Here is an 11105-nt window from a genome sequence, read left to right on the forward strand (position 1 = left end):
GAAGAGTTATCATCTTTACTGAAGGGGATTCATCATATGAGCTAGAACATTAAGGACTGCCTAAATAATGCCAGATTAATCCTAGATGGGTACAAGCTTTTTCTCTCGGGTTTGGAGCTTGCCCTAGGGTTTCGTGCATGGTGATGCCTGTCGCCCTGTCAGCCTCCTCTGGGTTCTAGCCTACGATGATGCAGGAAAGAATCAGGAAAACATGGGGGTGCAGATTATGGGGTCTGCTAAGCCTATAACGTTTGTTATGGGTCATTTTTATGCGGATATTGTGGTGAATAGGCCTAAGCCTTTACCAGAGATCATTGATCTTCCGTTTAGAGAACCACCATTTAATGATGGCGAGATGTTCTTCCTTTTCTCTAAGGCAGTGATCAATAAGTCAGCTGAGCCTTTTCATTTCACAGTTGTCCTGAAATTTCTACGTTGAATACCTTCTCTGGATTATGTGAGAGGCTTTATTAAAAATCGTTGGAGTTTACATTCTATGCCGGTGTTGGGACAATTGAAGAATCCTCGTAATTTGCTGGTTAGATTATCTAATGAGGAAGATTTTGTGATTGTGATGGCGAGGGGTAACGCAAAAATTCAAGGTGTTCCTTTTCGAGTTTTTCGTTAAACTCCTAATTTCAATGAAGAAGAGGATTCTCCTTTGGTGCCTGTTTGGATCTCTTTGCCAGGATTACCCCTAAATTATTTTCATGTCTCAATCTTGAAGAGCATTGGAGAAGGATTTGGGCATTTTTTGAAACGTGATAATGCCACTGCATGTGTTATGAGGCCATACACAACCAGAATTTGTGTGGAAATGGATGTATCTAAACTTCCACGTTGTCATTTCTGGTTGGGTCCCTCTGGGCTTGAGTTGAGTCATTATCAAGAGGTCGCCTATGAATCTATTCTGACATTTTATGGGTGGTGTCAGAAACCTTGAATCAAAGTGTGGGTTTAAAGAAAAATCTATGGAGAAAGGCAAGGTGAAGGTTGTGCAGGAGGATGGTGGGAAGGGGAATTTGAAACAAGTTTGGAAGGTGGTTGGGGTAAAAAAATTTCTCAATGTTGAGGATGATTTCGAAAAGGTAGATGAGCGTAAATCCAGACGAGAGGCGATTCTAGCAGGGATTCGTGGTCGAAAAGGTGATGGGGTTCAACGTTCGACGGAGGTTTTATTTGCAAGTTTTAATGGTGAATTGTTCACTCAACATCAATTGCACCTTGAACTTGATCCAGGATCTTTTTTTAATATGCGGGAGGAGCCAATGAACAATGCTAGTGGTTTGATTTCAAATTCTGGGAATAAAAGTTTGCATAAGGACAACTCTCATTTGAAGATGAACAAATCTAATGAAAGTTGGTTTGATCAGTCGGAAAGGGAGTGACTATGGCAGATTTTGATGAACTGAACGATGGCTTTTTATCCCCAAGAAGCTCGTTGAAAATTATAGATGATGCCTTGGAGTATGAATTATGTAGGAGAAGCATATAGGGCAGTGGAGGAGGAGGAGGAAGGAATGGTCAAGATGGATAGGATGTATGTAAATTCAGTGTTGGATAAGGAGGATGATGATGATATGGAAGAACTGACTGCGAAATGTTATGAGTCAGACATTGATGTTAATGCTCCGATTAAGCATCTTTGGGGTGTTAAAAAAAAGAAAGCCATTGTAGTTCTGGAAAGGACTACACGTTCTAATAAGCCTTTCTTTATGAATATTCTTACATAGAATATTAGGGGTATTTATTCGTCGAAAGCTAGATTGCGACGTATTATGAATAAACATAGGCCATCGGTGATGGCTTTATTAGAATATTTTATTTTTGTTGATAAGTCAAGCGTCGGGCTAGGTGGTTGCATCTTCCAAACTTTTGTCATAACATAGAAGCTGGAGGCAAAGTGTGGTTGTTTTGGCATGACGGGATTGAATTTGAGTTGCTCTCTATTATGGATCAAGTGTTAACTGGCTGGTTTTCTTGTGGACATACTCGTGTATTAGCTACTTTTGTGTATGCTAGTTGTTTCCAACAACAGCGTCAGTTTCTTGGGCGTTATCTTTGTGATATGAATGTGGATGGTTATCCATGGTTTCTAGGAGGAGATTTTAATATAATTGGGGCGAAAATTGAAAAACTTGGTGGTGTTTTCCAATCTTCTAGAGCCATTATGGATTTCAATAATTGTATCCAAGCATGTGGTTTGCTTGATATTCCTTTGGCTGGTCAGAGGTTTTGATGGTGCAATAAGAGGTTAGGAGGTGGTAGATTTTGGACACAGCTTGATAGAGTGGTAGTAAATACCGAGTTCTTGGCCTCGTTTGCAGATGGGAGGATGGAATATTTATCTAGAACATCATCGGATCACTGCCCGATGGTTACTGAGTTGGTTCGTGAAAGATGGAGTGGGCCTCAACCTTTCCAATTTCAGCGCATGTGGTGCACTCATAATAATTTTCTGGAGGTTGTACATGAATGTTGAAAGTAGGAAGTCACTGGTTGTGCTATGGTGAGGGTGAGTTTGAAGTTGAAATTGAAACAGGTGTTGAGGAAGTGGAATGTTGAAGTCTTTGGTAGGGTTGAGATGGATCTTAAAGTCATTGAAGAAGATTTGATTGCTTTAGAACATAATGTGATTGATAACTAGTCGCAAGAAGCTAAAGCCGAGCTATTGTTATGTAAGCAAAAACATCTTCAATATTTACATTGCCAAGAAATTATGTGATGTTAAAAGTCGAGAATTAAACAACTCAAGGAAGGTGATTCGAATATGGCATTCTTTCATGCGTCGCTTAAGTGTATGAGGAAGAATAAAATTATAAATCACATGTTACTTGAAGATGGTCAAGTTCTTAATATAGCGGATAATGTTCATAATGGCACATTGACTTTTTTCCAAGAACTCCTTTTGATGTCTGCGGTTTCTAGTGATGAGGAAGCCATGAGTTTATTAACTCTTTCTATTTCAGATGAGGATAATTTTCTTTTGTGCATGTCTCTTTTGATGGAGGAGGTAAATGAGGCTCTTCGGTCGATCCCTCAAGATAGTAGCCCAGGTCCTAATGGTTTCTCGGTAAACTTTTTCCAGCATGCTTGGGAATCTGGGATATTATTAACTTAGTAGGAAAGTTGAGGTGCTTCAGGTTATAGGATTTGTGGAAGGGCAATGGCCTTGTAATTATCTCGGAGTTCTGTTACATGTGGGGAGGCTAACAATCCGTTTGTTTGATCCGCTGATTATCAAAGTGCAGAAAAAACTGGCAAGTTGGAAGAGAAAAATTTTGTCTTTCGGGGGAAAAATTATTCTTATCAAACATGTGCTAAGTAGTATGTCCATTCATATTTTATCAGTGTTGAATCTTCCAAAGAGTGTGTATAAAGCTTTAACTTCCATTTTTTCCAATTTTCTTTGGGGTGCTGGTGAAGATTCAAAGAAAAGAAAATGAGTGGCTTGGTGTAAAATTTGTTTATAGGTGGAAGAGGGTGGTTTGGGCATCTGAGATCTCTCAGAAGTGCAATCTTCATTATTTATGAACTTTGCATGAAAATTGCTTGTAGGAAATTCTTTATGGCTGAATTTTTCAAAAAGAAATATGTTGGGGAAGCACATCTGGCATTAGTATTGAGTAACCAACGGGGCACTAGATTTTGGAAAGGGTATTATGTCTATGCTTCCTTTGGTGATTAGTAATACAAAATATTTGGTTCGCCGTGGGGATATCAATTTTTGGTATGATAGTTGGATGGGGGATGGAGCTTTTGCAGCGTCTCTTGAGGTGAGGGAAGATCATTGTCTGAAAATTAATTCGGTACTTGCTAATTCTGGTTGGGATGAACATAGGTTACGTGATCTTGTGCCAGCGGAATTTGTGAATACAATTGTAGCATCACAGGTTCATCTGCGAACTGGTTAGGATATACTCATTTGGATGCTGAAAACTAAAGGGGTTTTAACACTAAATAGGCATGAGAGATTATTCGCAAGAAAGAAATTTTTTGTCCATGGAGGAAATGGCTTTGGCATAAGCATGTTTCAAAAAAGATGCCTTTTGTTTGTTGGAGAGCTTGGAAGGAATCATTACCTGTGGATGATTTGATTACGAAACTTGGTATTCAAATAGTTTCCAAATGTAATTGTTGTTGTTCTCCTCAGATTGAAACTATTAATCATGTATTGTGCGAAGGCGAGGTGGCTCGAAAAGTGTGGGACTATTTTGCTGCTGTCTTTGGTATAAGGCTTCCTCAAATGCGATCTTGGTAGGGAGTTGTGAATGTCTGGTGGTTCCATGCGTCCCTGTCTTCACAAGCTGGTTTGTGTATAGGCATTACGCCCATTTTAATTACTTGGGCTCTTTGACGCTCAAGGTGTGTGACACGTATGAAATTAGATGTAGCATCAAATTGGGGGGTTGTAGTCCGTGTTGTGAAAGGATTTTTACTGGATATTTCTTCTCAACTTTGGCGCTTTACAAGACTGACTAGGAGAGATGCAAGTATATTGAAGGAGCTTAATTGTCCTATTGTGCCTATTACTATCAAACCTCCCAGAGTAGTAGTTTGGTCAAGGCCAAGGAGTAGGTGGTTCAAGCTTAATGTAGATGGTGGTTCGAATGGTAATCCAGCCCTGTTGGTGGTGGGGGCATTATTTGGGATGATCGTGGCCGTAACTTGGCGAGTTTTGCACACTTGTATGGTGTCTCGACTAACACGCTTGCTAAGGGGTGTGCTTTATTAGATGGTTTGAAAATGGCGCAACAGCTTGGCATTAGAAAATTGTTGGTTGAGTCGGACTCTAAAGTAGTGGTGGGTTGGCTGAGGTCTGGTACTTGCAATTTATGGTACATATGAGATTTTTGGGAAGAAATTCAAACTTTGTTTCAGCTGTTGAACTGTAGTATTTGTTATATCTATAGAGAAGCCAACATGGTAGCAGATTTTTTAGTAAAGGAATGTACTAAAAACAAGATCATGGCTTTTGATGGCAACGACGTTGGCCCTGGGCATTTGCGGACGGATTAATTTGGAATTGCCTTATTTATGTAGATAAGTCCTTGAGTCTTGATTGGATGTATATGGTTATTCATCCGCCTCAGTGAAGGATTTTTAATAAAGCTGGTTCTATTCTCAAAAAAAAAAAAAAAGAAAAAAAAGAGAAAAAAAAGAAGCTAGAACATTAAGGAAATTGAAGATTAAAAATTGTCCAAATTAAACTCGTTACCCTTTTAGAAGACTGGTCCAACGTACAAGAGGTTGAACTTGATTTTAAAATGCCGAAGATCATGAAGAAGAAGAAGATGTTCCAGTAAGTTGATTTTGTCATCTAATTTTGTATCATCTGATTATGAATGATCTAATAAATCGATATTATAACCAAATTTTATTATATATTCTCCCCTTAAATTTTATGTATCTTATATATATATGCATGAATTTGCAGCTTAATTCGCCTTCCATTTCCATGAGCAACAATTCAAGCTATTGCATGCATGCTAGTCTGAATTTGCTCATGTTATTTATTCTCAAAGAAAAACATTGAAATATGTATATATATGGTATACAAAAAACTCCTCCACCCTTTCTTTGGATCTCCTATTAATTTCTCGGTGGAGTAATATCCTAGAAAAATATTAATACGAGAGGCAAGCCGAGCGGACAAACAATGAATAATATTTTGTTGAATATCAATGTGGGTTTTCCCTAGCTAGTGCGTGCTCTTTGAGGGGCAAAATATTGCATAACACGACCTTAATTATAATTTAATTACCAAAAGAAAACTTGTCGCCTGCATGCATTCAGTCACCCATGCAAGCAGAAGGCTCAAAGTCAAATTAGGTCAACATTTGGGATAGTCCGACGGTGGAGGAGGCAACTTCTGATTAGGGAGCTTCCCATCCTGGACAATCCAGGCCATCCTTAAACCCCAGCTGAGATGGACATCGAAGTGGCAATGCATCAGCCAAACACCTGTGTTTTATGTCAAAAAAAAGAAAAAGAGATCATGATAAAGACAAATTCGTTACACATGACCTCCTAGATAAATTAGAAGGTTGGATTTGTGAAAGAGACAGAATGTCCATCATTAGATATACCTAACGTCGTAATCATTAATTAAGAAAAGAAATGGTTAATCTTTTTTCACCTGGGTTGTCTGCAATGAATCGAATCGCCACCCAACCACCGGCTGGCACACCAACGGTGTTCCTTTCAACCGGGTCAACGAGGTTAAAGTTGGCAGGGTCTTTGTTGGGATTAAAGTTGCCAAAACCTTGGCCAACAACAAAGAAGTTGAAGCCATGAAGATGGAGAGGATGGCTCTCGGCACCCAAAATGCTAGTGTCTTGCATCACTAACTCCACACTTGTGTTATATTGCAGCACCACCACTTTGGTTCCATTGCTCACACGTGTGTTGTTGGGTGGAGTGCCGGTGTAGTTGAATGGTCGGAGAGGAGAGCTTGGAAAATCAGTGGTGTAAACCCCATTTGATCTCCCAGAGAAATGTGCTTGGAGGAGTGCTGTTGTGGGGAGAATAAAGGAGACGTTATTAACTGACGCTGCAAACTTGGAGCTGTTGTTTGGACCTTGGCAGGTTTGGTTTTTGGGGCAAGGGTTGCTTCCAAGACCTATGGTGAAGAAGAACCGCTTCTGCACAGTTTGGGGTACGTTGGCAGGGAATTTAGCATTGGCCAAGCTTCGAAATTTCCTGGTGAAATTCATGACGAAGGAAGTGGAGATAGTGGAATTCATTGGAGGGAGTTTGGGTCTGAGAAGTGGTCGTTTTTTCAATGGGGTGGGAGGAGAAGAAGAAGAAGTTGATGGATTCTCGTATTCAAGAATGCCGGCCACCGTGGAGTTGTCGAAGGTGCCCAGACCGGTGAAATATGGTCTGGCTAACATGAGGAATGTAGTATTGGGGTCGTGGGGCTTTGTCTTCAGAAGAACATTAGTGGTCTGTCCTGGTGTGAGGACCAATACATTGGTCTTGAAAGGCTTGATGTAAACTGCATCTGCTTCGACAATGGTTAGGCTGTGGTTTGCTATGCTGAAAAAGAGCTCGTCGTTGAGTGCAGCGTTGATCAAACGGAGAAGATATGTCTTCCCCGGCTTTACCTTTAGCCTGTACGTAGCTGCAAAGCGCAATAGCAGAAGCAAGTACACATGACTTTGTGGTGAATTGGCACGACTCTGTTAATTAAGTGATAATTAGGTACCTTTCTTAGAACAATTGTACAAAGGTCCGGGAAGTCCATTAATGGTGTAGGCATCGGAAACATTTGGAGCGGCTCCAGTCTGAAGAGCCTGGCTAATAACTGCCTCTGGATCAACATTCCACCACTCTCCTATTATATATAGTTAATGATCAGTAATTAATTTATAGTCAATTAATATAAGTATATATAATTATTAATTTGGTCATATTCAATCTGAAAATTAATGATCTACGTACCAAATATGATGGGCGGGACCTCCTTGTGTGGTTTGGCAAAAGGGTAGGATGCATTGCGCTTGGGGAGGATGATAAGGGATCCATAGACGGTAGCCCTAAGCCATGAGATGTGGGCATGCCAGAAGAGAGTTCCTCTTTGGCCAACAATGGTGAAGTTGTACACGTAACTCTGCCCAGTTTGAATAGGGCATTGTGTTATATATGATGGCCCATCGAACCATCCACTCCTGAGTTGTCTGATTCCATGCCTGTTTAATTTTTCAAAGATCGTGCATGGAAATTATATGATAATAGTGCAGCTAGCAGTATTGAATATCTAGCAGCTAGGCAAGTTTCGATCGAGTCTAATTGTTAGAAATATCATGTGGAATCGTACGTACCAATGGATGCTGATGTTGTTTGGAACGTGATTGACCACCTTAACTACCAATCTGTCACCTTCTCTAGCAAAAACACGAGGCCCGGGGAACTTCCCATTGACTGTCACCATGCTCTTTGTGTGGCACAATCGGGTGACATTTTGCAACCTTATCTGGGAATTAAAAAAAAAGTAAGTTAAGTTTCACATAAATAATTTTTTTTTTTCGAATTTACCAGCCACATGATCTAAACACAAAATTATCTAAGAGCTAGTCAAGGTAAGTACTAGTACGTACATCAAATTTGTAGTGCCTTGTAACGCTTGCATGCTTTGCAAAAGCAACCTCAGGAAAGACCCAGAGAGAGTTAATGGCAAAGAGAAAAGCCACAACAAATGCCGGTGATGCTGGATGAGAAGCACCCATTTTTCTTGGTCGACCGACAAAATCTTTGACAAGCATAAGACCTGACACGAAGAGAGAACCAATACCTTAATTAACTTGGCTTCCTTTAGCCCTGCAGTGGTTCACCAAAGCCTGTAAGGGTTGCTTTTATAGACATATAACCAGTGCAGCTGCATGGGGATGTTTGGTTGATTAGGTACAGTAGTCTAAATAATTAGTTGCGGGTTAGGGAAAGACGACAATTACCAACTGTACGTGCGTTGTTGGAGTGTCATTACTTAAAGTTGATTCAGTTCATTTTTCTGTCAATTTGATGTTAATGATCAGTCGGCCATCGCTACCCTCGTTAGGTCCTTATAACGACGTTCGTTAGTTAATCTAAATCATGTACTTCTGAAAAATATGGGGTTGATCAACTAGTACTCTATCATTCAGGGAAAAAGAAAGTATTCAGGAGAAAAAAAAAAAAAATAGTAATCTGGCTGACAGTCGATTGAGCTTGAATTACTAATCTTAATTTTTTTGAGTTCATCGAAACCATTTTTGGAAGATAGCTGAGTACATAGAGACATGGGATTCAACCAGTTATGACATAAACTGTTCGAATTAGATTTTTGTTGTGTATAGTCTAACCAAAAGATCAAAAGAAAAAGGATTAAGAGAAGGGGATCAACTGAGGGCCGACAAGATCGAATATCGATTTAGCAATTTTGACACGAGTTATATTCTATGATTAGATATACATGAATTGTGCCGAATATATAATATTACTTTTCATCTTAATTTTTATCATCTTCAATGATGATATATATAATATCTATGTTGATACGGCAACGTCACATGCATTTTAAGTGTACCGTGCTTATCTAAGTATGCAGTTAATTATATATCTAAAACTAAGTATGTGGCTTGATTGACATAACTCTCAACTTTTAAAATAGACGTCTGGAATTCGAAATCCCCCCTCTTCCAAATGTATAAAAAAAAAAAAAAAGTATGCAGTTAATATAGAAAATCACTTAAATAAAGTATATATTTGTAAATGTGATTGGCCGGATAGAACAAAATCTAAGATGAATAAATAGCATCATCATTTCTATCATTTGATCACGAATACTCTCATGCATCCAAAAAACCCGTTCATCGGAGGTTGGTGAAAAAGACATTAAATATCAAAGACCCGTTACCATCTTGATCCCATGACTCCTTGTCAAACTCATCATGAACCCCCGATCGAAACCATCTAGTATTTATTCATCATCTCGATCGATGATCACTTTCGTGAAAGAGAACGTACGTCTCGATCGTAGGGATCATGGATACTCCCGGTTGGTGTTTGACAGGCCTCCTAATCTCAATGTTGCCTTAAGATTAGGAAAGTCTTCGAAAGAGAAGGACATTTGACCCGCCTACCTACATATTCTAATTTTAAGCAATTAAAGTAATTATATATTATGACAGGCCGGATCGATTTCTGTTCACGTTTTGAGGCTAGCTAGCCTTGATAGCTAGATAGCTAGCTCCCATCATGAAGTTAATTGAATGATCAACACGCTGCATGCAGCAGCTAGGCCGGATCGATCATGATCAACCTCTTATCAAAACAATTAATAAGCTTCTGGATCAAGAGTAGTACGCGTACCTAATTGACTTTATGGCCGAACATATATATAATTTTCACTTATCATCCGTACTTTCGAATTGAAGTTCAGTACCATATAATTAATACTATATATTAAAATTTTGTAGTTGCACCAACTAAGTACGCTCATGTATATCTATCTCTACGATTTACACCTCTTACCTACAACTTCCATACATACTATATCAACTATATATTTTGTATATGTGTATGTATATGCAACTTTTAATAAAAACGTACGTGTGAGATTTACGACATTCCTTAATTCTAAAGAAGTGATCACTATAATATTACTCACCACCCCAAGCCACCTTTATGATCCTTTGGTTGCAGGTTGCTAAAGACGTTCCGCATGAGTACAAAACACATGATCCACAACAGCCAAGAAGTAGGAAGCTAAATCTTGCCACAAATTAGCATGAGTAACAGGTGATTTATGTGTGAAATGAGAAATCACTACAAGTCCAAAAAATTTAAGCTAATGAAAATAAATAAATTTACACATTTATATTTATCTTAATATTAAGTACATCGGTTCAAGTTACTTAAACTGGTTTCAATTATGAGAAGAATATAGAAAAACACAAGGTTTAAGACACGCGATAGTAGAAATTCATGCATGTCAAGCTTTTGAGGAAACAAAAACCTTATCTTTAATTAACTTCTTGTTTGTTTTCCATTACACGATCGAGCTTATCTTTTATTTTTAAGGAAGAGAGATTGTAGTTCTAATTTTATTAATAACCCTTACTTTTGCCGGAGGAATACCATGTACAAAGCAAGAACTTGGGGGTTAAAAAATCCCAAATCAAGTCCTGTGCAAAATGTAGGAAAACAGAGAAGCTATAGAGGAAGAATGCAATCTGTACTTTTCATTACTTGATCAAAAATTGAAGTGAAAAATTACTATACAATCAGTTTGTATATATAGATACAATGACCATTTATAACTTTCCATCTGGACCACTAATACTCATATTTGGATAACTAACTTAACTGCCAATTTCATGAATGTGAACCTTTTGTTTCTGTTTGGCCTCTTGAGCTTTTAATTCCAGACCTTCTATATGACTTTGTAAACTCCAACACCCTCCTTTTTTTTTTTTTTGATAGAAAATGAGAATTTCATTCATCAATTGGAAACAAACGATTACAGACACTCATCAAACCAAACAGTTTGAGAAATACAGTCTGGAATACTATTCCACCAAAACTCCATACTATCAACCTTACAAGCATTTCTAGCTAATTTG

At 38.6% G+C, this 11105-nt stretch overlaps 1 protein-coding gene across 1 annotated transcript; it reads right to left on the bottom strand.

Moving 5' to 3' along the window:
* Positions 1 to 5490: 5490 nt before the first annotated feature.
* LOC108990223 (laccase-2-like) lies at positions 5491 to 8329 on the bottom strand. The gene is made up of 6 exons (XM_018964112.2): positions 8103 to 8329; positions 7827 to 7978; positions 7447 to 7694; positions 7211 to 7339; positions 6140 to 7126; positions 5491 to 5964 (listed from the first exon to the last, which is right to left on the bottom strand). The coding sequence occupies exons 1-6, from the start codon at positions 8265 to 8267 to the stop codon at positions 5834 to 5836; spliced, it is 1812 nt and encodes a 603-aa protein (XP_018819657.1). The 5' UTR covers positions 8268 to 8329; the 3' UTR covers positions 5491 to 5833.
* Positions 8330 to 11105: the final 2776 nt, after the last annotated feature.

This window comes from Juglans regia, chromosome 4, assembly GCF_001411555.2.
Source record: "Juglans regia cultivar Chandler chromosome 4, Walnut 2.0, whole genome shotgun sequence".
NCBI classification, from domain to species: domain Eukaryota; kingdom Viridiplantae; phylum Streptophyta; class Magnoliopsida; order Fagales; family Juglandaceae; genus Juglans; species Juglans regia.